General features: G+C 65.0%; 10 protein-coding genes across 10 annotated transcripts; 6 read left to right on the forward strand and 4 right to left on the reverse strand.

Annotated features, from left to right (window-relative positions):
- Positions 1-97: 97 nt before the first annotated feature.
- Q8F55_006768 (uncharacterized protein) lies at positions 98-1,374 on the forward strand (the record flags this gene model as incomplete). Its single annotated transcript, XM_069355219.1, has 4 exons — positions 98-167; positions 231-349; positions 429-594; positions 641-1,374. The coding sequence occupies 4 exons, from the start codon at positions 98-100 to the stop codon at positions 1,372-1,374; spliced, it is 1,089 nt and encodes a 362-aa protein (XP_069207290.1).
- Positions 1,375-2,228: 854 nt separating this feature from the next.
- Q8F55_006769 (uncharacterized protein) lies at positions 2,229-4,770 on the reverse strand (the record flags this gene model as incomplete). The annotated part of the gene is made up of 4 exons (XM_069355220.1): positions 2,229-2,741; positions 2,786-4,055; positions 4,095-4,333; positions 4,756-4,770. The coding sequence occupies 4 exons, from the start codon at positions 4,768-4,770 to the stop codon at positions 2,229-2,231; spliced, it is 2,037 nt and encodes a 678-aa protein (XP_069207291.1).
- A 3,450-nt stretch (positions 4,771-8,220) lies between these two features.
- Q8F55_006770 (60S ribosomal protein eL14) lies at positions 8,221-9,162 on the reverse strand (the record flags this gene model as incomplete). The annotated part of the gene is made up of 3 exons (XM_069355221.1): positions 8,221-8,322; positions 8,374-8,691; positions 9,160-9,162. 3 exons carry the CDS (start codon positions 9,160-9,162, stop codon positions 8,221-8,223), a joined length of 423 nt encoding a protein of 140 aa, XP_069207292.1.
- Positions 9,163-10,498: 1,336 nt separating this feature from the next.
- Q8F55_006771 (uncharacterized protein) lies at positions 10,499-11,349 on the forward strand (the record flags this gene model as incomplete). Its single annotated transcript, XM_069355222.1, has 2 exons — positions 10,499-11,120; positions 11,171-11,349. The coding sequence occupies 2 exons, from the start codon at positions 10,499-10,501 to the stop codon at positions 11,347-11,349; spliced, it is 801 nt and encodes a 266-aa protein (XP_069207293.1).
- A 391-nt stretch (positions 11,350-11,740) lies between these two features.
- Positions 11,741-12,636, forward strand: Q8F55_006772 (uncharacterized protein; the record flags this gene model as incomplete). Its single annotated transcript, XM_069355223.1, has 5 exons — positions 11,741-11,799; positions 12,059-12,096; positions 12,141-12,214; positions 12,298-12,344; positions 12,429-12,636. 5 exons carry the CDS (start codon positions 11,741-11,743, stop codon positions 12,634-12,636), a joined length of 426 nt encoding a protein of 141 aa, XP_069207294.1.
- Positions 12,637-12,891: 255 nt separating this feature from the next.
- Q8F55_006773 (uncharacterized protein) lies at positions 12,892-13,550 on the reverse strand (the record flags this gene model as incomplete). Its single annotated transcript, XM_069355224.1, has 3 exons — positions 12,892-12,922; positions 12,960-13,176; positions 13,220-13,550. The coding sequence occupies 3 exons, from the start codon at positions 13,548-13,550 to the stop codon at positions 12,892-12,894; spliced, it is 579 nt and encodes a 192-aa protein (XP_069207295.1).
- Positions 13,551-13,802: 252 nt separating this feature from the next.
- On the forward strand, positions 13,803-14,971 carry HOM6 (Homoserine dehydrogenase; the record flags this gene model as incomplete). Its single annotated transcript, XM_069355225.1, has 2 exons — positions 13,803-14,870; positions 14,933-14,971. The coding sequence occupies 2 exons, from the start codon at positions 13,803-13,805 to the stop codon at positions 14,969-14,971; spliced, it is 1,107 nt and encodes a 368-aa protein (XP_069207296.1).
- Positions 14,972-15,104: 133 nt separating this feature from the next.
- On the reverse strand, positions 15,105-16,396 carry fsf1 (Sideroflexin FSF1; the record flags this gene model as incomplete). Its single annotated transcript, XM_069355226.1, has 6 exons — positions 15,105-15,238; positions 15,274-15,823; positions 15,919-16,007; positions 16,066-16,245; positions 16,297-16,326; positions 16,366-16,396. 6 exons carry the CDS (start codon positions 16,394-16,396, stop codon positions 15,105-15,107), a joined length of 1,014 nt encoding a protein of 337 aa, XP_069207297.1.
- Positions 16,397-16,680: 284 nt separating this feature from the next.
- Q8F55_006776 (uncharacterized protein) lies at positions 16,681-17,663 on the forward strand (the record flags this gene model as incomplete). Its single annotated transcript, XM_069355227.1, has 3 exons — positions 16,681-17,317; positions 17,354-17,562; positions 17,598-17,663. The coding sequence occupies 3 exons, from the start codon at positions 16,681-16,683 to the stop codon at positions 17,661-17,663; spliced, it is 912 nt and encodes a 303-aa protein (XP_069207298.1).
- Positions 17,664-17,954: 291 nt separating this feature from the next.
- On the forward strand, positions 17,955-22,387 carry Q8F55_006777 (uncharacterized protein; the record flags this gene model as incomplete). The annotated part of the gene is made up of 9 exons (XM_069355228.1): positions 17,955-18,137; positions 18,172-18,519; positions 18,553-18,834; positions 18,868-19,509; positions 19,542-19,597; positions 19,634-20,043; positions 21,081-21,268; positions 21,304-22,217; positions 22,258-22,387. The coding sequence occupies 9 exons, from the start codon at positions 17,955-17,957 to the stop codon at positions 22,385-22,387; spliced, it is 3,153 nt and encodes a 1,050-aa protein (XP_069207299.1).
- Positions 22,388-22,392: the final 5 nt, after the last annotated feature.

Below are 22,392 nucleotides of genomic sequence, written 5' to 3' on the forward strand. Positions count from 1 at the left end.
CTCACGTGGGCGCGGCGGGTCATGACCACTTCTCACCGCGTCGACATCGACGTCAGGTTCAATCAACCTCACGTTGCATCTTCCCACACCTCGCAAAATGGGCTCGGACACCATCCACATCGCCGCGGGCAGCCACCCCAGCTTCAAGCTGTTCGGGTACGAGATCAGTGAGTGGCGTGGCTGGCTGGCGCCGCTGGCCTGTCGTCGACGAGTTGCTGACGCCCGCCCAGTCCTCGATGCCCCCCTCCACACCGTCCTCTTCGCGGCGTTCGGCGCGGCCGTGCTCCTCCGCTACGCGTGGTCGTGGCTCCGCCTGCTCGCCGAGCTGACGGTCATCCCCGGTATTTCGGTGAGTCGCGCGGGTGCTGGCAGCCTGCCCAGCAGCAGCAGCAGCAGCGGGTCGCTCGCTGCGCTCGCTCACTCCCCAGCTCGCCAAGTTCAAGCACAAGAACCGCAGCACGACGTACGCCCTCGTGACCGGCTGCACGGCGGGCATCGGGCTCGAGTTTGCGCGCCAGCTCGCCAAGGCCGGCTTTGGCGTCGTCCTCGTCGGCCGCCGCCAGACGGCCCTCGACGAGCTCGCAAAGGAGATTGGTGCGTGCGCCGCCCGCTGAGCAGACCAGCGCTAACGCGCCCCCAGAGGACAAGTACAAGGTGCCGACCAAGACTGTTGTTGCCGACGCTGCCGACGCGGCCGGGCTCCACGCCGGCGTCGCGCGCATCGCCGCCGCTGCGGCCGGCGTCGACCTCGGCGTGCTCATCAACAACGTCGGCGCGAGCCACGAGATGCCCGTCGCCTTTGCCGAGACGGACGCGGCCGAGATCGACGCGATTATCCAGACCAACATCTCCTGGACGCTCCAGCTCACGCGCGCCATCCTGCCCCAGCTCGTCGAGCGCTCAAACAAGCCGCACGCGCCCAAGTCGCTCGTGCTCAACATTGGCTCGCTGTCGGGCCGCATCCCCAGCGCCCTGCTCGCAGCCTACAGCTGCACCAAGGGCGGCCTGCAGACGTGGAACACGGCCGTCGCGACCGAGGTCGAGCCCCAGGGCGTCCTCTTCCGCATGGTCTTCCCCGCCTTTGTCGTCAGCAACATGAGCAAGATCCGCCGCGCGTCCATCACCGTCCCGACCGCCAAGGCGTTCGTCGCGTCCACCCTCGGCTCGATCGGGCTGGCCCGCGGCGCGCAGGGCCGCCCCTACGACTCGACTCCCTACCCGTCGCACGCGCTCCTCGACTACGTCGTCGGCCTGTTTGGCGGCGTGTCCGAGGCGATTGGCGTGGGTGTCATTCTGTCCATGCACAAGGACATTCGCAAGCGCGCGCTCAGGAAGAAGGCGCGCGAGGCGGAGAAGGTTGGCAAGCTCGAGTGAGCAAGTCAGCGAGCGCAGCGAGCTGGCGCCGTCGAGGCTGCCGCTTCTGCCACGCACTCCTCCCCCTCCTCTCAATTCCACCCTCAACTCAACCCCCACCCCGCCCCCCTCCATATCTGTCGATGCATCAGATCGTCTATTGTGTGCCGCCTTCGCCGTCCGCTGCTTCCGCGCTTCCATTCCGCGCTTCTAACTGCCCTGTGCCATGTGTACGCTCTAGCCTCGTCGGCCCCATCCCACCCGCCACGTTCCCCACGCCACACCGCCCCACACCCCCACCCCAACGCCCCATCATTCAATAACCGTACATGCGGCCCACTCTATCAGGAAAGAAAAGAAGAAAATAAATAAATCGGCAAACGAGGTATATCTCGACCGGTGTACGGCCCAAATGTGCGTTTGGTGGTGGTGGCGGATGGGGATGGGGAGGGCGGATGGCGGATGGTTGAACCAGGTCGTGCTAATGACGCACAATGACGTCTCTGATGATAGCCGCCGCCGCAGTGTCGTTGCCGTTGCCGCTGCCGAGCCATCTTATCAGGCCAGACCTGGCCCACTCTCCAGATAGATAAGCTCTTGAACCGGCGGACCATGCTGAATTATTGGATAGAAGCGCCCGCAGGCGCCTGACGAGCAATGACCTCGTGCAACCCGCCGCCGCCCGCTACTTGCTCAATGTCGTCATCATTCACACTTGCTGTTGATACTCTGCTGCTGTCCCCTCGATGGATCTACTGCACAACCGATTTGCTGTCGTCGTGATACTACTCCCCATGTCGTCTCGTCTTGCCGCTCCTCCCAAAAATCGTTCGTCGTCGTTTGTCGTCCATGTCGTCTGCGCCTGCGCACACGACTTAGATCCGGCCCATGCCGACCATACCGGCGACAGGTGGGCCGAGGTTGATAATCTCCTCGAGGGGCACTGGTGGTCGTGCGCTGCCGTTGTTCTCCTGGTTTCGCAATCGCTCCACTTCGCGCTCGTGAAGCTGCTGGGCAATCTCGAGGTCGCCCTGGACAACGACACCCTCGAGCCAAGGGTGCTTGACCAGCTCGGCGGCCGTCGCACGGCTGTCGGGGTAGTAGTGAAGCATGGGGAGTAGGAACGAGGTGAGGAGCTCGGCCTCCTCTGCCTCCATGAGGTACTTCTCCTTGAGAACGGAGAGCATGGGCCAGAATCGAAGGCGGACTATGTGGCGGAGCTCGCCTCGTCGGTTGAACATGTCGTGGCTGTACTTGCCCGACAGTGCCAGAGACTTTGGCATCTCGCCAAGGAGCTCCATGATCTGCGCAATGTGGTCGTCGTCCTTGTCGTACTTGTTTCCCGGCTGAGGGTCGAACAGGTAGTCGCCAGTTAACAACTCGAAAATCTGGCCAGTCAGCAGGTGATTCCACACGCGCGCTATCGGCTCACCAAACACGCGGCACTCCAGATGTCCACGCTCGGGCCCCACCGTGTTCCGAGGATAATCTCCGGACAACGGTACTGGCGGGTCTGGATGTCGTTGGTGAAGTGGTGGTCAACCCAACATGCGTTGCCGAGGTCGGCAATCTTGACCGTGATCCGCTCGAGGCTCTTGGGGTCGTAAGGGAAGGGGGGAGGAAGGGTAGTAGGGTCGCCTGCTGCAGGGGCAAGCTGCTCTCCTGGTGGGATCAGGTGGGCATCATGGTCCTGGAGGTTGTTCAGGTGGTGCTGCTGAGGCGAGGTTAATCCCTTGGGGATGTGCTTTGTGGGCGAGGCCGAGACCTTGCTGGCAATCTCCTCGCCCTTTGCGACGTCGGGGGTAGTGGCTGGTGTGGAAATGACGGTGTGTGCGGGGGTGCCGGTCGTCGATGTTGACGGGCCAGCCGCCGCAGGCGGTGCTGGTGCGTCGGCAGGTGGCTGATTCATCTGCTGAGACAAAAGGGATGGTCCTTTTGGCTTTGGGACGACAGCTGGTGGCTTTGTCTTCTCCCAGGTTAGATCGCTCTCGCCCAATTTAACATTGCCTAGCCCATCGCCGATTGCGTCGGCAGTGGCCGATCGCTGGGCAGTTGCACTCGTTGAAGAAGCTTCTGGGGCAGCTGGTGCGCTCTTGCCACCAAGCTGGGCGCCCGAGATCTTGCTCATGCCAAAGCCGTACTTGTCGAGCATGGGGCTGCTGGAATAGCTCGAGCTCGGACTGGGCAGGGGCTGCGAGCCAACGATGAACATGCTCTCCTTTCGAGGAGTCTGGTTCCCCATTCTTCCCTGGCTGGGGGGCACGCCGACGAGCTTTGTCGGCACAGCGGCGGGACATGACGCAAGCTCGGCCGCAACGACCGACTCGACGTCGTCAATGCAGATCAAGACGTTTTCGGGCTTGAGGTCTGTGTGGATGATTCGACATTCCGTGTGGAGGTAATCGAGACCAAGGAGAATCTGCTTCGCGATCTGGCGCACAATGTGTGTGGGCACGCCTCTGTGTTGGTATCTCTTGATCAGGCCGAGGAGGTTCTCGCCCAGGACCTCGAACACCATGCACACATGAGATCCGTTGGGACCATCATGACGAAAGTCGTCGACCAGGCCGACGACATGTGACCTGCCGGGATGTGACGTGGACGCAGTGGTGACTGCCTTGAGCAGCTGGATCTCGTCGAGTGCAGTCTCAGTGTAGTGGCCGTCCGACTTGACGACCTTGAGGGCGACGTGACGAGAGGTGCTACCAAGTCAGCGCGTGTTTTGGTTGTCTGCGACCCACTTGTTATCCCTTGCGAGCCAGACGGTGGAGAAGTGACCCCATCCAAGCTTTCTGACAATGAGATATCGCCCGCTGTTGAACTCGTCACCAATGTTGATAGGGTGGTATCCGCCTGGGCGGTAGTCTTCGAGATCCTCCTCATCTTCCGTCAAGACGGACGTTGCGACCGACGACGGGCCGGTCGAGGCTGATGGCTGGGATTGCTGCGAAGGCATTGCCAGTGGGGGCACGGTGGAGCCCTGGTACACGCGTTAGCACTGGCCAGTCGACGGCGGTGTTGGGGTGGCGGTGGTCTGGGAAAGGATGGGGTCGCGAGGTCAAGGGCGGCACTATGGCAGCCAAAGGACAACATTCTCTGTAGCGTGGACGCTGCAGGGACGAGACGACTAGTCACCATTGACAGAGTGGCGAGTGGATGGGAACGTTGCGCAGCCGTTGACGGCGCCGTTCACACGAGCGGCGTCTCCCGAAGCGAGACCTCCACACTCGTCTCACTCCAAATGCGGCCAATGTGGGCAGTGGGCACGGAGATGTGCTAGCGGCGCAACAATCGCGGGGGTGGTAGGTGGGGAGGAGCGAGCCTGGCTCGATCGCGAGTCGGGGGCGGCGCCGAGGTGGTGGGTGGGGTGGGGTGTAACAAGGCAGATATCGACCGACTTACCTCTGCGGCGGCCATTGGGGCGGTCGGACCTTTGGGCGGAATGCGGATTACGGATGCGACGAGGCGCGAGTGCGTGTCGAGTGGGGGTAGAGGGGGATTGGGCAGGCACGCAATGTTGAGAGTTGTAGAGTTGATTGATGCGAGTATGCACGAGTTGGAGTTGTTGGAGCTGTGTTGAACGGCGGCGAGTAGAGTAGTGGGAGTTGACGTTTAGTTTGGGTAACAAGTCGGGGTTGGGTGGGGTTGGATTGGGTTGGGTCGTAGGTGCGCCTGGTGCCAGGTGCTAGGTGCAGGGAAGGTGTGTGGTGCGTGTGTAATTGTCGCTTGGCTCGTGGGTGGGTGGGTGTGGGTGTTAAAGGGAAGAGGGGGGGGGAGGGGGGAAGGGTGGACGATGGACGGCGGGACCTATGAGACGCCGGCTTGTTGCAAGCTGCAATTGTTGGGTCTTGAGTCTGGCGAATGCGCGTCTCGAGCAATAGCAATACGCGACTGCTAGTTGGTAAAGAGTAAAGAAAGCAACAGAGTGCAGACGACCAACGACGACAAGTGGGTTTCAAAACGTCGGCCCCAGAGTGACTTAATTCCAAAGTTGGAGCGATTCGGCCGGCCTTGCAGATCAGACGACGACGATAGGTCTAGCGATATGCAGTTGGGTTTGGGCGCGTGTCGTACTGCGGGATGGGATGCCAACTAGCTAGCTAGTCGGTCGTCGGCCTAGATTGTATGCACCAGCCAGTCCAGTATGCTGCGGGCAGTGGTTTGAGGGTTGGATCGGTTCGGCTGTCGTGTTTGAATGTGTGGGACGGACGACGATTGGGCGTGTCCTATTGCCAGGTACGATAAGGAGGGCGGCGCCGGGGCGGGGCAAGGGGGAAGGGCGGGGGCGGGCGAGCAGAGCACAAATGGGCCAGGCGTGGTGTTTGCACCGAGTAGAGTAGGCGAGGTGCTTGCTTGTGGTTAGCGGCTCGGAGCGGGAATGGCGACGCGGCCGACGAGGCGGAGGCGGACGAGGAGGCGGCAGCGGCAGGAGCAGCAGCAGCGGCAAGTCGAGCGAGGGTCGTCACTTTCCAAAAGTCGCATCGGCCAGCCGGGGTGCAGCAAAGCAGCCGTGGCGCCGTGGTTTCGGTCGTTTGTCGGCCTATGCACCGAGTCGGCTTTGAGCGAGAGAGAGGCCCAGGGGCGAGCGGGTGTGCGGCTTGCGGGTGCGGTTGTGGTTGCGGTTGTGGCTGCGGCTGCGGCTCGGCTCGTTCCAGATACTGTCGTGATGGAGCGAGCTTGGTGTGGGCGGGCGCGCGATGATGGTCGCGCTCGCTCTGGGCGGCTCTGTGCTGATTGTGGTGTGGCGACTTGGATTGGCTGGAGCCGAGGGGCCGAGGGGTCGAGGGAGGGGGACAGACTGTGGTAATTCAGGACTCTGGATCGCGCAGACTAGACCTTAAGCTTGGAGGGGGTAAACGCGTCGGGGCGGGGGGAAGGGGAGCAAGGCAGGGGGGGCAGGGCAGGTAGCCAGGAGAACAGGGGGGCAGGGGGTCCTGCGTCGAAGCCTGCTATGCACAAGGGGGTAGAGCCCGGCGGCTACATCCATCCAGCTCGCGGTGCACGCGCATTACGCGCATTACGCATCGCACCGCAGCCTCGACGCACTTGAAATCCGTGAAATCTACTGGCCAAAGTCGAGGCAGCGGCCAACGACGACTCGCGATTTCATCCACCAATAGCAAGCGGCCATTGTGCCAGCCAGCCCGCCCACCCAACCGCGCCAACCGCCACCAACCCAGAACCAGTAGCATGCAGCCCCCCGTGCCTCGTTCAGCATCCGGCATCGGCGCATTGTCGGCGCGTGTGCCACTCGCTGCATGTCGCGTCGGCCTCGCCCACGCCCACGCTCACACGGGCGAGGGTAGTGGCGGCGCGTCGGCCCGCCCTCCAAACTCCACTGCATTTCGGGGGTGTCATGCGTGCCTTGGGCGAGTGGCGATCAGGTCGGGGGCAGGGGGGAGGGGCAGGGGCCGGCGGGTCGGTGCGTGGACCGCCTCGCCTGCGGCCACGTCGCTGTAGGTCGACGCCGCGTCATGGACTGGCGTTGACTGATGCATGCGGGGCTGGCGAGCTGGCTCGACGGACATCACGTGGCTGGCGACTCGCGGCGAGTACGTCGCACGTCCTGCCAGCCGGGCTAGATAACCACGGCTGTGGCTCTGATTCACAGACTTCTTGCATAGGAGGGAATTCAACTAGGAATTAATTCAACGACAATCTCGCGCCGCCACACCTTCACGCCGGCGACGCGTAGCGTTCCTCCGTCCCGCGCCTCCCAGGCGGGCACGCAGCGCCGTTCCCACGGCGACGCGGCAGTGGCAGTGGCACCCCGAAGCGGCCGGCGGCCCGCCGCCCGGGCTCGGCGTGCGGGCCGACTGTGCGACGGCGGTCGCCGCGGTGCGGCCATCACTAGGGGCACCGCGGCACCGCCACGCCACGCCGGTCGCCGACGCCCGGCCATGTGGCGCGCACAGCTGTACGGTGGTAGCAGGCCACTGGCACCAGCAGCGCGTGTGGCACTGGCTGCCTTGGCAGAGGTGTATGCCGCACGCCCTTGACATGTGATGAGACATCGACAGAACCATTCCGCGCCCTGTCCGGGGCCTGGGAGATAAGGGCGGTGCCAGCGGCCCTCGACCCGCGGCCCCCGGGAGTGGTTACAGGGCTCGCCGGGGCCGACTCGGCGGCGGCGGCGGCGAGAGGTGGCGACCGAGCAGCCCCCGCCACTGGCAGACGACCACCGTCACGGCGGCCCTGGAGACCGAGGGGCCGTTGTCGAAGAGGGAGGCGGACGGACCCGTGGCGACGAGTCGTGTGGGTGTACGCCCGGGCACGGGATCCAGCTGTCCGTCAAGCGCGAGGTGTGCGCGCATGGCCGGCGTCGAGGCCAGGGCTAGCAGCGCCGAGATCTGTACGAGTGTACTCGTTCGCGGCCAGGCGGGCGGATGGCGAGGCATGCGCGACGGGCCCATGGGCGAGGCATGCGCGACGGACACATGGGCTCGACCATGTCCTGCTCGGAGTGGCGCCATCTGCTGCAGCATTGGCGTGGGCGGGCGACTGCCCTCACCGGGACATGTGTTGTGCCTTGGCTGTGATGTCCGTGTCGGTGGGCGTGCCGATGTCGGTATGCTTCTTGCGTGCGCATCTTGTTGTCTTGTTAGTAGCTGTGTCTCTGATACGTGAGTTGGTATGGTCGCTGTGACACGAGTCAGGTGCAGACCATCGACGGCGAGGTCATCTGCCGCCCACGCATGGCTACACGCCCACCCACACGCATACCCTTATCAGTATCCCTCTCCAGCGTCCCCTCTGCCCCCCTACTCCCCCGCCGTGATGCGAATGAGCATGTCATCAGACCGACGGTTTACAAAACGCCGCGCCTGCGCCTCTCCCCTCCCTCATATCCCTCAAGTCTACACGCGCTTAGGCAGCAGCCTTGCGCTCCTTGAAGTGAGCCTTGCGAACGAGATCCCGGCGGGCCTTCTTGGCAAGGAGGACCTGGAAGCGGTCGAAGTCGGTCGAGTTCTGGGCAATGTTAGAGGGCGCCGACGTGGTTGTCTTGAAGCATGTGCTCACCTTGCGGACCTGGCGGGCGGCAAGCTTCTTGGCCCAGGCCGAAGCCTCCCACTTCTCAGTGACGCCCGACTTCTCGAACGCCTTCTTGACGGCACCGGTGCCAGCAGCGCGGGGGAGCTTGGCAATGGTGTAGGGGGTAAGGATGAGGTGGCGGTAGGGGAAGGCCTGGCGGGGGACCGAGGTGGAGGGGCCGTCAATGAGGGCACGGTTGTGGTCGATGATCTCGACAATGACGGCGAGCTTGCCGGCAGAGGGGCCGTCGTTGACGAGAACGACACGGCCGACCTCGACGAAGCGCTTGAAGGTGGAAGGCTGCGACTGTGAGGGTTAGACGAGGTACACAACGTGGGTTAAACAGCAACGGCAGCGGCGGCTGGACGGGCGAGCGGGGCAAGAAAAGGCAGCTGGTCGTCGCGCGCATCGTCTGCAGCGTTGGGCGAGTCGATTGCCGTTGATGCTGAGCCTGGGGGAGAGGAAGGTCGGTACACCTGCACACCACATTCACGCCGACACATTCCAAAGTGTTCGGCGGTGTCGACGGCGGCCTCGGGGATGCCCAGAGCCATGCACACCGTCCTCGGGACGGGCGCACGCTCGCTCGCTGCCCTCCCAGCTCCATCCATCATCCCAGCCCGAGTCCCTTTCCGTCGCCATGTCGAACTCGAGCGCCGCCCAACGTTTCGATGTTGTCGCCCGTCGCTGCCCGTCGCCCTCGTCGATGCCGTTTCCTTGCCCGTGCCCGTTGCCGTCGTCGCTGCCGTTGCCGTTGCTGTCGAGTCGACTCACCATCTTCTCTACCTCAGCTGTTTTGAGCTTGATGGATGATAATAGCTGACGGCGAAGTCGGTCGACGACTTGGAGCCAGCAGCAAGCGGCCGCCAGCAGCAGCGAGGGGAGGCGGCGTGCTCGCTGGGGCCAGCCAGCCAGCCAGCCGTGGCATCGATGCCCGTCGTACTGGAGCGGGGGCAAATCGAACCGTGCAAATTGATCGGCACTGGCGCTTCGGACTTTGGCGACGGTCGCTATCGCCGATGACATAGATGGGGGTTGGATTTAACGTCAGCATGTGGATTCGGCGTGCGAGTCGCGTGGTCATAAATACTCCCGCTCAAGATCGGCGGGTCCTCGGGCCGAGGCCGGCGGGCACCCTGTTGTTGTGGCAGAACGTGGCGGAGGCAGAAAGGATTTAAACGGGCCGCCTCTAGCCGGGCTGGGAGCGGACTGGTCGCCGCTGCCTTGTGGTGGTCGTCGGGGAATCCAGGAGTGCAGGCAGCGGGGCCAGAATGAGCCGCCAGAGCCTCGTCGCCCCTCGACGCCCCTCACTCGTCGCCCCTGGCTGGCGTCCGCTCGGTCACCCCCCGCCCATATGCGCCCATGGCCGGACAGTGTCAGCGCAGCGGCGTCAGTTGGACCCCTAATCGCGCCATCGTTCAAATACATTGCGCACACTAATTCCGCCGCCAGCGAGCGCCAGCGTGGCCGCCATTGGTGGGGGGAGCGAATTACCCATACCTCGCATGCATGCAACGGAAACTAGGCTCCCGGTAAACTGGGCTAAGTCCTGGCTGGCTCACTGGCTGTTGGCTGGCTCGCTGGCTGGGGTCGCAGCTTAGGCGGTAGGCGGCGGCTGCCAGCCGAAAAGGCCAATTTGATGCTGACAGAGCCAACGACGACGGAGTAAAACTCTAGAGCCTGAGCCGCAGCCTGCATCACAACGGCCGCCCCCTGCTCTTCCGCCCTCCCCCCCCCCCTTGCCCCCTTCCCCCGCCGAGTCGAACGCCTGCGCACACACCCATCCGTCTCTCTCCCACACGCCCCACCCGTCCTCACCGTCGACTAACCTGCATCGCACATTCTCCCTTTTCTCTTCATCCATCCATCCACCCCCCGTCTCACTCGCGACACACAAAAAAGGCGCAGACTGCGACCGAAGCAGCGACGACGACAACCTCGACACCGACTCCGACACGTGCGCGACATCGCACATCGACAAGCCGGTAACCACGCCTACTCCGACTCGACTCCGGCCCCACCCAACAGTCGCCCTTGGATCCTCTTGACCAGACATCCAACACCCCCCCTCTCTTCTTTCCGACCCACCTCCCCTCGCTTCTACTCTATCATCATGTACAGCGAGCTCCCCCGCCACCTCCAGGCGCTCAACACCATCCCCTCCTCCTCGCCGCCCTCGTCGGCCCTCTCGGCGGAGCAGGAGGAGGCCTTCTGGTCGTTTATGCACACCGACGAGCTCTTCTCCAACTTTGGCCTCGCCCCTTCCGCCTTCGAGTCCAAGCTTGAGAGCGAGCGCTCCAAGCAGGCCACCACTGCCTCGGCCGAGACTCCCGCTGCCGAGACGCCTGCTTCCTCGACCGAGTCCAAGTCGGCGGACCACCCCACCCTCGAGTCGTTCCTCGCTACCTTTGCCGACGAGTCGAGCGCCACTCCCGCCCTCCCCACCAACTACCTGCTGGCCATCCCCTCGTACGCCTCTTCGTCTTCCGACTCGGCCCCCACGCCCGCCGCTTCGTCGGTCAAGCCCGCCGATGTCCTTCCTGCCGCTCCCCCCGCCACTCCTGCTGGCACCGACTTTGACGAGCCTGAGCGTGTCACTGGCGCCAAGCGCCTGAAGCAGATGGGTGCCGCCCCCGCCGAGATTGAGGAGGACAAGAGGCGGCGGAACACTGAGGCTTCGGCCCGCTTCCGCGCCAAGAAGAAGGAGCGCGAGCAGGCCCTCGAGTACCGTGCCAGTGCGTTGCCTCTCCCATCTTTGTGCTGCCATCCACTAACACCCACGCAGAGGAGCTCGAGGCCCAGGTTGCTACCCTCACTGCCGAGAAGGCGTCGCTCGAGAAGGAGAACAACCTTCTCAAGTTTATCGTTGTCAACGGCAACGGCGGTGCCGGCGCTCCCGTCCAGGGAGCCGACGGCCTCCAGGCTGCCCTCGCTGCCCTCGGCAAGAGGAAACGAGAGGAGTAAACGGAGAAAGCTTAGGATTCGTTGTAGATACTGCTGGTTGTCGTGGAGTCGGAGTAAGCAGTGCGCGACTCTTTGCCCTCCTTAGCCCGTTAGCCGGCTTAGCCCCCCCTTATATCGTCTTGTTCCCCATCCCGTGACATGTTAGATCTTTAAGCCCTCGACGACGACGAGATGGTGGTGGTGCAGAGTGCGGGCGACAGTGATGGTGGCAGTCATGGCTCAGACGTCACTGCCTTCCTCGTCTTCCTCGCCTTCCTTTGGGATGAGCCGTTGTGGAGTCACCACCGTCAGTCTTCGTCTTCCTTTGCGGCCATCCTTCGTGATCATCATTCTTCATCCTTCCTCGCCACCATCACCGCGACGACCACGACGAGCTCCACAACCCCCCACCATGGCCAGGAAGCGCAAGAGCGTCTCGAGTGGCGAAGACTCGTCGGATGACCACTCCTCGTACGTACCCGCCACAGCCAGCTAGCCCACCAGCACTCGTGTGGCGGCGCACTTCGCTTGGGCCCCACCTCGCATCCACGAACGTCTCGCTCGACGCATTGCATCATCTGGCCTGGCCTCTGGCCTGCTCTGAGCGTCATGTTGCGTCCAGATCCACTTATCGCACTGCCGCCAGTGTTCTCACGCACGTCCCGCACGAACAATGCCCCACACATTCTTCTGCCGGGGAGGTATAGTGTTGGACTAACGACCTCGGCAGCGACGATTCCGTCGAGCGGCTGATGGCCAAGGGCACCAGTGCGCCACCGCGTGACCCGCCTGGGGCACTAACAACCCCACAGCTCGTCGTCTGCTAGACGCCAAGCGGCTGGCCGACGAGATCATGGGGCATGCCGAGGGCGAGGCGGCCAAGGTGGTGAGTTTCAGTTGGTCTTGTCGTGCCACGGCCTCTTCGGGTCGGCACAAATCGCGGGCCGTCGGCTCAAACGCTCCGCTCAGGCGACCCGCTACAGCCATGCCATCCAGACTACGCACAAGACCGAGCTGTGAGTTTGCGCCGGCTGGTGCTGGTGCGATGCACGCGGAACGTGGTGAGTGCTAGTTGGCTGACGGGGGTGGCACTGGCACAGTGAGGCGCGCTACACGCAGCTTCGTCAGGCACTGCTGGCCCAGGACAACGTCATCGCGAGTGCTCGCCACACTATCGCCAATCTCAGCGCCGACCTGCACTCGCTCGTCGACGACACCTGCGCCGAGATCCAAAGCGAGCTCGCTCAGGCCTCCAAGATCACGCAGGGCTGCATGCTCGTCATCGACGCCAGTGTCCAGCGTGAGTGATGGTGCCTGCGAACAAAGAGCTAATGGCTAGAGGAGGCGCGTGCGGCCGCCCAGCCGCCCAACGACAAGGCGGCGGCGGTGTGAGCAGCGAGCCGATTTGGCTTGCTGCTTCTCTCCGCGGTTGCGTGCTGTGCCTTGGTCTCAAGGCCTCGACGTGCGGCCGGAGCGAGCGGGGGAGCGCAACGGCAGCAAGCGGCGAGTACACCGGCTCGTTCCCGGTCGGGCCGGTCATGACATGCAATGTGACTACAACAGCTAGTGGGATGACTTGAGCTTTGCCTCGAGGCTGGGCGCCGTCAGCACAGTCAGCAATCTTCACTCACGCCATGAAGGCCGCCATCGCCGGATCAGCCGGCTGCGGAGCGGCCGCGGCCGCTGCCCCGCCTCCACTCTCAGACTTGACGGCGTCTGGCCACTCGAGTTCTGGCACTCCGCTCTTTTTGAGCGCCGCACGCGCGTCCGACACGGCGGCAGTGTACACCTCCATGTCGTCGGCGTAGAGCGTGTACACGCAGTTTACGCAGCCGTTCATGCAGCAGTCTGGCGGCGTCAGCAGGGCCGGCGGGGCCTGCAAAGTGCCTACCTTCAGCGCCTGGTGGGACGGGCTTGGGCGGGATGTGCACGCCGGCGACGAGGACCTCTGGGCCAGACGGCGGGGAGGCGTGCAGCGGTGTGAGGTCGTTGACGCCGGGGATCTGGGGCAGCTCGTTGGGGCGGGGGAGCTCGTTCGCCGCGCGGGGCAGCTCGTTTGGTGGAGCTGGCGGCGGCGGAGGGAGCGAGGGGACGAGCTTTGGCCGGCGGTACTTTGCTCCGAGGTCACGGGCTGTCGGCGGCGTGGCATGCACGCTGCGGGCGGCGCGGCGCAGGCCCGCTATCCGTATCCGCACAGCTCGAGTCGTCGCTGCGCCTATCATGTTTCCATTGTGGGGTGGTGGGTGGGGGTGGGGCCGGCTGGTGGAGGGTGGAGGTGTGATGGGAGCAGAGTGGTGGTGGTGGGTGACAAGCGCTGCTCGCTGCTGCGTGCTCGCTCGACTCGGTCGGCGTCGGCAAAGGCAGCCAAGTCAGGGTTGGTTGCTCGACCTCCAACCCCCATCGGCACCACCCAAAAGTCAAGATACCACTTGCTCCTCCTCTCCACCTCTCCCCCCACAACTGCCATACACATCATGTCCCGCCCAGTCCCAGTGGCCCTCATCGGCGTCGGCGGCGTCGGCAAGGCGATCCTGCAGCAGCTGCTCGCGCCTCCCCTCGCGGCCAAGTTCAACCTCATCCTCATCGCAAACTCGCGCAAGGCGCTCTCGCTCCCTCTGCCGACCAACACGCCCGTGACGCCGGCAAACTTCCTCCCAATCCTCGAGGAGCACGGCGCGCCGCTCGACGTGCCGTCCGTCATCTCGCTCCTCGCCTCGCACCCCGACGGCCCCGGCATCTTCATCGACAGCACGGGCGCCGAGGCCGTCCCGGCCCTGTACCCCACCGTCCTTGGCCACGGCGTGCACGTCGTCACGCCCAACAAGAAGGGCACGTCGGGCGACCTCACGCTGTACAAGGCCATCGAGGAGGCCAGCTACCCCAACTCGCGCGCGCTCATCTACGGCGAGAGCACGGTCGGCGCCGGCCTGCCCATCCTCAGCTCGCTCAAGGACCTCGTCGGCACGGGCGACGAGATTGAGAAGATTGAGGGTGTGTTTTCCGGCACGCTCTCGTACATCTTCAACGAGTACTCCAAGGTCGAGGGCGGCGACGTCAAGTTTTCCGACGTGGTCAAGGTCGCAAAGGACAAGGGATACACCGAGCCCGACCCGCGCGACGACCTGAGCGGCACCGACGTCGCGCGCAAGCTCACCATTCTCTCGCGCCTCATCCCCACCGCCCCCGAGCTGCCCAAGGGCTTCGCCAGCGTCCCCACCCAGTCGCTCGTGCCCCCCGTGCTCGAGAACGCGTCCACCAAGGAGGAGTACCTCGAGCGCCTGGCCGAGGGCGACGACTACTTTGCCAACCTCCGCGAGGAGGCCCGCAAGGAGGGCAAGGTCGTCCGCTACGTCGGCGTCATCGACCTCGTCAACAACAAGGTCGAGTGCAAGCTCGGCAAGTACGACTTTGACCACGCCTTTGCCACCGCGCTCAAGGGCTCGGACAACATCATCTCGTTCCACACCAAGCGCTACTCGCCCCGCCCTCTTATCATCCAGGGCGCCGGTGCCGGTGCCGACGTCACCGCGATGGGCTGCACTGTGAGTGGGCGCGGCCTTGTGGCGCAACAGCCGTCGGCTACCCACGACGCTAACTCCCCCAGTCCGACCTCCTCAAGATCTACGAGCGCGTCCGTCTCTAAGCGCGTCTGTCCGAAGCAAAGAAAAAAGGCCACGGCCACACGCCACCGCCCGTCTAGCATAATGCATTACTTCCGGCACACGTCTAGTCGTCTATCCTTTTGGCTAGTGGCTTCTTGCCGGCTTACAGGCGGCTTACAGGCCCTTGTTGAAGTAGATGGGCCCCTTGATGTTGACAAACGGCTCGCCGAGCGTCTTGCCAGTCGTCTCGGCCCGCTGGGGGAAGTAGGCGATGGCGGGGGGGAGGAAGAGGCCGAGCGAGAGGCCGACTGGGGGCGTTAGCGCTGCACACTCTGCGACGTACTCAGCGTCAGCTGGGTGAGGTTGGCGGCGAGCGGGCCGCGGGGGCCCTTGAACGCGCCGCGGCGCTCGAGCAGCGTCATGACGACGGGGGGGATGATGAGGGTCGGCATGTTTGTGAGGACGCGGCTGGCCGCGCTCTGGCCGACGGCGAGCTGGCCGGCCTTTGGCGACTTTCCGAGGAGCACCTTGTCCTCGTCGCCCTCTGCGTCCTTTGTGACCTGGAACACGTCGATGCCGTCGCGCATCTCCTTCCAGCGGATGCACGAGATGTTGACGACTCCGGCCGACGCGACGGCGACAAACGGCACGAGGCGGCCGAGGATGTGGCGCGTCGACGCCGAGAGCGGCAGGCGGGGCACGGCGCGCGTCAGGCCCACGGCGAGGGCCACAGACGTCGCGGTAGCAGCGACATACGCCGTGCCAATCTCCTGCGGCGTGAGCGTGATGCTCTTGTTGGCGTTGCTAAAGTTGACGGCGACGTTGAGCGTCTGGTTGGCCCACTGCCAGAAGATGACGCTCTTGAGCGACGGGTTGGGCGTGAGCATGCCCGCCTGGGGGGTGAGTACGGCGCATACGACGGATGGGTCAGTCACGCACGCAGATGCTGCGGGGTTAGCACTCGACACCTCCACGGACACGGCACAACGCACAGCAGGTTGGTCGGCACGAACGCCGACATGCGGAACGGGAGCGGCACCGGCTTGCCCGTGTCGGGGTGGATCGACGAGTTTACGACTGGGGTGTGAGCTGCGCCAGCACGCCAGCACACCAGCACGCCAGCAGCCCCACTCACGCTGCTTGGCATGGTCGTAGCGCTCCTTGTGCTCCTTGTCGACCCAGTACCCGGCCTTGCCGGCGTCCTTGATCTTGCCGTCAAAGTAGACGACGTCCTTTTGCGCCTGCTCGAGCTCGGACGCGCTCGCGAGCAGCGTGAGCGGCGACGTCGTCGAGTAGAAGTACTTGAGGCGGCCGGCTGTGGGTAGTCAGGACGGCGGGTTAGGACGGCGGGGTCAACAATACCCACAGTACGTCTCGAGGTCGTACTTTGGCACGGCTGGGGGTTAGCTCGCTGCTGCTAGCCGGGCCAACCCACAGATGTTGTACAGGCCTGCCTTGTCGCTCATGCTGCGCGTCTGTCTGAGTGGTGAGTGGTGAGTATGAGGAGTGGTGTGAGATGGATGTTGAGCCCCAAGGTCCGTCCCGGCGTCGGTCGTCGCGCTGCCGCTCCAATCTCGACCGTCATTGTGGCCCGGATCGCAGCGACTTTTTGGACGTTCGACTCCACCCAATCGATTGCGGGGTAATGCGGGGGACGTGAGACTCGCTCGTGCTTGACGCGTCGCCTACTTCTCCACGTCGACTCGCCACCCATCTCGGCCACCTCTCAACCACACACAGCACCACCACCATGGGCCTGTTCCAGTCGCGCGAGCCGGCGCCAGCCCCCGCCGACGACGAGTGGGCAGGCACGCCGCTGTCGGCCCCGCCCGACTCGCCCGACATCCACTTTGTGAGCTCGTCCCAGCCGGCCGACAGCATGACCTTCACCTCCCTCTTCACGGGCGTCAAGCCCCCGGTGCTGATGCACGACCACCCGGGGTACACTGGCGACGACGTGCGCGCCATCGAGGCGACGCTGCTCGCCACCGGCCTGCCGCTCGAGCTCGTCCGCGTCGTCCTCGACCGCGCGCTGATATGGACCTCGTGCCACCGGTACAACCGCTCCGAGTTCACCGTGCCATCCAGCGGCGAGGCGCGCGCCGCACGCGGACAGGAGTGGACCCTCGTGCAGCAGGAGCGCGAGGTCGGCCACCGGCTGCCCGCCGAGGGCGGCGACGCGTTCTACCTCGTCTCGGCGCCGCTGGGGTGCGATGGGGACGACTGGTACGAGGGAGCGGGGAGAGTGGCGGTGGACGGGGGGGGCACGTCGAGCGAAGGGCGAGAAGAAAGTACGGACGCACCGCGGCGACGCTTCTGGCCCCGGGCCGTGGTCATCACGACGCTGTCCAAGGACCAGGGCTGGGCAAACGAGCAGAGGCTCTATGGTGGGTACAGCTGCGCTGCACTTCTGACGCCGGCAGGCCGGTACGAAGGCTCGTGGACGTGGTTCCAGGTCGCCCTGCTGCGCGACGGCGTAGAGGTGCCCGGCTCGCGGCACGACGTCCAGCGCAACGTGACGGCCGGGCAGCACTTCAAGGAGCACCGGACGGTGCTCGGCGCGTCGCACCCGCTGCTCAAGGCGGCGCGTGAGGGCGACCGCATCGTGCTGTACGCCAGGGCAATGTACCCTGTGAGTGGCGTGCGTTTGCTGTTGCTGATGGACAGGGCTGGGTTAATTATGTCCGCAAGGCGTCCATCATGGTGCATGGCGCGCCGTTCCCTCCGCTCTGAGTGGCAGCGCCCACACCCGACTCTGCATTGTCTTCATCACGCCGTCGGCAACGGCCCCCGCCATCTCTACACCCATCTGTATCATCTATAGCCATGTTGTCCATGCCATCGAGTAGACGTTACGGGGTGTTGCAGACATCATCCCGCCCGTTATCCGACCAGAGACCCGACCAAGGAGCCGAACATTACAACACCTCCACCACTCCACACTCTTGGCGCAGAAATATCTCCCCGCGCTTACAACAACATCAACAACAAACCACCCACTCACCCCACTAACCCACTGAAGATATGGGCGAGCCAGCCGAGCCGAGCCCCTACGTCGGCTTTGTGAACGGCGACCAGGCGTGGCTGGCGCCGCCGTCCACCGAGATGCCCTTCGTCGCCGTCGAGTGGGACGGCGACGAGCCGTTCCTGCGCGCGTCCCCCGACGTGACCATCACGCCGTGGCGCGAATCCGACGTCGACGCAGTCGTGAGTGCGCCGACCCCGCCCAGCTAACCCCCAGACCGAGCTCCTCAACCACCCCAACGTGGGCAAGTACTCGTTCGACCGACCCTTCCCTTACAGCGCGGCCGCGGCGCGCGCGCTCATCGCCAACGACGGCGCCAGCCCAGACACGCTGCAGACGCTGCGCGCCAGCGGCTCGCTCTCGACCAACCCGTTCATGGCGATCCGGTACCGCGGCGCCCTCGCCGGCGACATCCGCGTCTGGCCGCGCGCCGACGGCCGCGGCGTCCACGGGCTCGCGTACGACGTGCACCCTGCGTTCCAGGGGCGCGGGGTCGCGCGCGCCGCCGTTCGCGCCGTGCTCGGGTGGGCCGCGCGCGTGATGGAGGCGGACAAGATCGAGGCGGTAGGTGCAGTGTATGGGGTACGCTGACGGCAGTATGCTGAGACGGGGAACGCGGCGTCGGCGGCGTTGTTGACGAGTCTCGGCTTCACGGCCCACGGCACGGTCGTCGCGCCGTGGCCCGAGATGAGCGGCGGCGGGCGGCGGGAAATGACGGTGTGGCAACGCGAACTGCCCACCCCCGCGCCGTGGGTCGCTGGGGCGGCGCCGGCCCCGCCCATGCCAAAGATGGTGCTCGAGGGCGAGGGGTACATCGACATCGGGGACGGGTTCCGCATCACGCCGTACCGGGATACCGCTGAGGAAGTCGAGCAGATGGTACGTGGAGAGGTCGGGTGCTGCTGACGACAGATGGAGCTGTCCAACCACCCAGAGGTCGCGCCGTGGCTGTACACGCGCCCAACGCCGTTCCTCGCGTCCGACGGCGAGGCGAAGATTGCCAAGTCGGTGCCCGGCCAGCGGGCCGCGCTCGCCGAGCTCCGTGCCGCGCAACTCGCGTCCACCCTCCCGTTCACGGTGATCCGCGACGCGACGGGCCGCTACGTCGGCGACATTGCCCTCTACCCCGTCGTCTACTGCCCCGACCGGCTCGAGCTGAGCTACACGCTCCACCCCGACATCCACGGCCGCGGGGTGGGCACGCGAGCGGCGCTCGCCGTGCTGGGGTTTGCCGGCTCGCGCATGAGCACGACGAGTATCCAGGCGTACACCAAGGACGGGAACGCCGCGTCGGGCGGCATGCTGCGCAAGCTCGGATTTGTTGTCGGCGAGGTGCGCCCGTTCAAGTGGGTCGAGAGCAAGGGCGGCGGCTGGCACACGACGACGATTTGGGAGCGCGAGCTGTCCCCGCCCGTGCCGGGCTGGGTGGCCGCGATGATCGCGCCGCCGCCGAACTCAAAGGTCGAGTGGGACGGCGACGAGCCGTACCTCGCGCTCGCGAACGGCATCCGCGTCACGCCGTACCGCGACACCCCGCGCGAGATCGCTGAATTGGTAGGTGGAGGCGGGGACAACGCTGACCCCAGATCGAGCTGTCCAACCTCGAGGAGATTGAGAAGTGGAGCTACACGCGGCCCGCACCGTGAGTTGCCGGCGATTCGCCACTGACACGCACCAGGTTCACGCAGGCCGACGCGCGCAAGCGGCTCGACGACAACGCCGACCAGGCGGGAGCCGTGGCCGCGCTCAAGGCCGGCACCGCGCCGCCCGTCAACCCGTTCACGGTCATTCGCGACGCCGACGGGCGGTACATCGGGGACATTGCGCTGGCCGACACGCACAGCGCAGACGGGTGGTACTTTGGCTACAAGGTGCACCCCGACTACCACCGGCGCGGGATCGGGAGCGCGGCCGTGAGGGCCGTGCTCGGCTTTGGCGTGCACGCGCTCGGCGTGCGCCGCGCCCACGCGTACACGCAGACGGCCAACGTCCCGTCGTCGAAGATGTTAGAAAAGCTCGGGTGGACGCTCGCGCAGGTGCGCATGTGGAAGTGGCCCGAGCACTGTGGCGGCGGGTACCGGGAGGGAAGTACGTGGCAGTGCGAGTTTGGGACCGGCGCTTGAGATATAGAGAGTTATGCATAGGAAAGGTCTTGTTTGCTGGGATGGAGGGGGTGGGGTGGTGCACAGTGGTGGGGTTGCGGCTTCGAGTAACCGTTCATAGTCCACCGTGGCGTACATACAACCACTCGGCCACAGTGCCCGCTGTTGTACAGGCTCGCCGTGCTCGCGCCCCACGTGTAGGCAGACCCGGTGGTACAGGACCAGGGGTGGTGGGTGTTGGGACGCAGACGGGCGCGCATACATCGTACGTTTGTGGAGATGCGGAGAGGACGACAACGAGACATGAGATGGGTACTTCACAACTATCCCCCCCCCTCTCTCTCTCTCTCTGTCTTCCGACTTCCCGGAACTGTGATAGATATTCTGCTGGGAGAAATATCAATGCATATGGCTGATCCCGTGTGATTCCACTCGGAAGGACACTGCGCAGGAGGGGCAGGACAGAACGACCGACGCCTCGCTGACTGGAACAACCTGCGATGTAGAACACAGGCAGTCATCGCTGCGAGCAACAGTTCCGACTCTCCCCTTCACCCTCCAAAGTCCACATCCAGACGCACACAACAGAAAGGCGACGGAACATCGAGAAACGGCCCGACCACAGCGCCACGTTCGCGGCGTACACGTTTCGCCGGCGATCTTAACCTTGCTACGCGCCGCCCCCGCCCCTGCCTCCCCCACAAGGTGAACCATCAGACATCTAGACCGCAATCCACCCGCCCCAACGCCGCAAGGGACACTCCTAGCCCCGTCCGTATAGTAGACCCCGACCGCTGTCCTCGGTGTGAGTCGCCACCGCTGCGATTCGCCACAGCGCCCTCGAGCCTTACGTAACGCCATATTTCAACGCGTCGGCGTCGTCATAACCCGATCCTCTTGGCCACCGGTTCTCAACGACTCCACCACACACCCAGACCACGATGAGAGCAGCAGCGAGCCTCGGACTCGGGCTGCGCGCCGCGCTGCGGTCTAGCGGCACGCTCGCCGCGCCCCGCCGCCCAGCGCCCTCGCTCCACTCTACGCTCCGCATCCCCCAGTACCCCTCCCGCCGCACAATACACTCGTCGCCACTGCAGGCCGCGCGCCAGGCCCTCGGGCGCATCACGCCCAAGCGCATCGCGATCCCGCTGGGCGAGGGGACTTCGGGGCGCGAGGGCATGCCCAAGGCGAGCGTGTGGCGCCCGATTGTCGTGAGTCGTGCCGAGCCTGCCGTGCTGACGCGCAGTTCTGCCTCGGGCTAGGAGGCGCGGCGTACGCCTACGCCAGTCTCTACACCAACGCGGACACGGCGACGTGGCTGAGCGCGCTGGGCGCAGGCAGCGTCTGGCGCATGGGCCGCGAGCCGACGGACCGCGACCTCGCGCGCGCCAAGCAGATGCAGCGCGTAAAGACGGCGCGCGAGCACCTCCAGGCGCTGTCGAAGAGCGTCGGCTGGCTGCCGGGCTGGGCCGACGAGTTCATCGTGCGCTCCTACGTCATGTTCTCCGAGTGGCGGATCGAGAGCCCGCCCGCCGAGGTCGTGCCCATGGCCATCGTCGCCGGCATGGGCGTGGTGTTCCTCGCGTGGCAGACGACCCGCCTCCAGCCGTTCATGCGCAAGTGGTTCCTCCACCGCCCGGTCCTGCTCGGCGCGCGCCCGAAGAAGGAGTGGGCCAACTGCGTGACGCTCATCACGAGCGTCGTGTCGCACCAAGGGCTCGCGCACTACGCGTTCAACTCGATCGCGCTCATCTCCTTCGGGTCAGCAGCGTACAGCTACCTCGCGTCGCCTGACCCCTCGCTGCCCCACCTCGCGACGTCGACGCACACGCCCCACTTCCTCGCCTTCCTGCTCGCCGCTGGCCTGTTTAGTTCGCTGGGTAGCCACCTGTTCACAAACCTCGTCCGCCTGCCCCGCCTCCTGCGCGCGCTCCAGAGCCCGGCGCGCCTGAGCTCGGCCCAGGCGCTGGCCGCCCACCAGGCCATCCTGCCCAGCCTTGGCGCGAGCGGCGCCGTCTACGGAGCGCTCACGATGACCGCCCTCGCCTTCCCCGACTCGCGCGTCAGCATCATCTTCATCCCCTGGTTCAGCCTCCCCATCGGCCTCGGCGTCTTTGGCATGGTCGCCGTCGACGTCATTGGTCTCGTCCGCGGCTGGAGGTGAGTAGCAGCACTGGCAGCACGTACTGACGCACACCAGGTCGTTTGACCACATTGCACACCTCTCCGGCGCGGCATTCGGCGCCCTCTACTACTACTACGGCAAGCCCGCCTGGACATGGCTCCGCATCAAGATGGGCGCACAGCCAACAAACACGGCATACTTCTAGACGCC

Source organism: Vanrija albida (assembly GCF_041260175.1).
Source record: "Vanrija albida strain AlHP1 chromosome Unknown contig_5, whole genome shotgun sequence".
Classification (NCBI taxonomy): Eukaryota; Fungi; Basidiomycota; class Tremellomycetes; order Trichosporonales; family Trichosporonaceae; genus Vanrija; species Vanrija albida.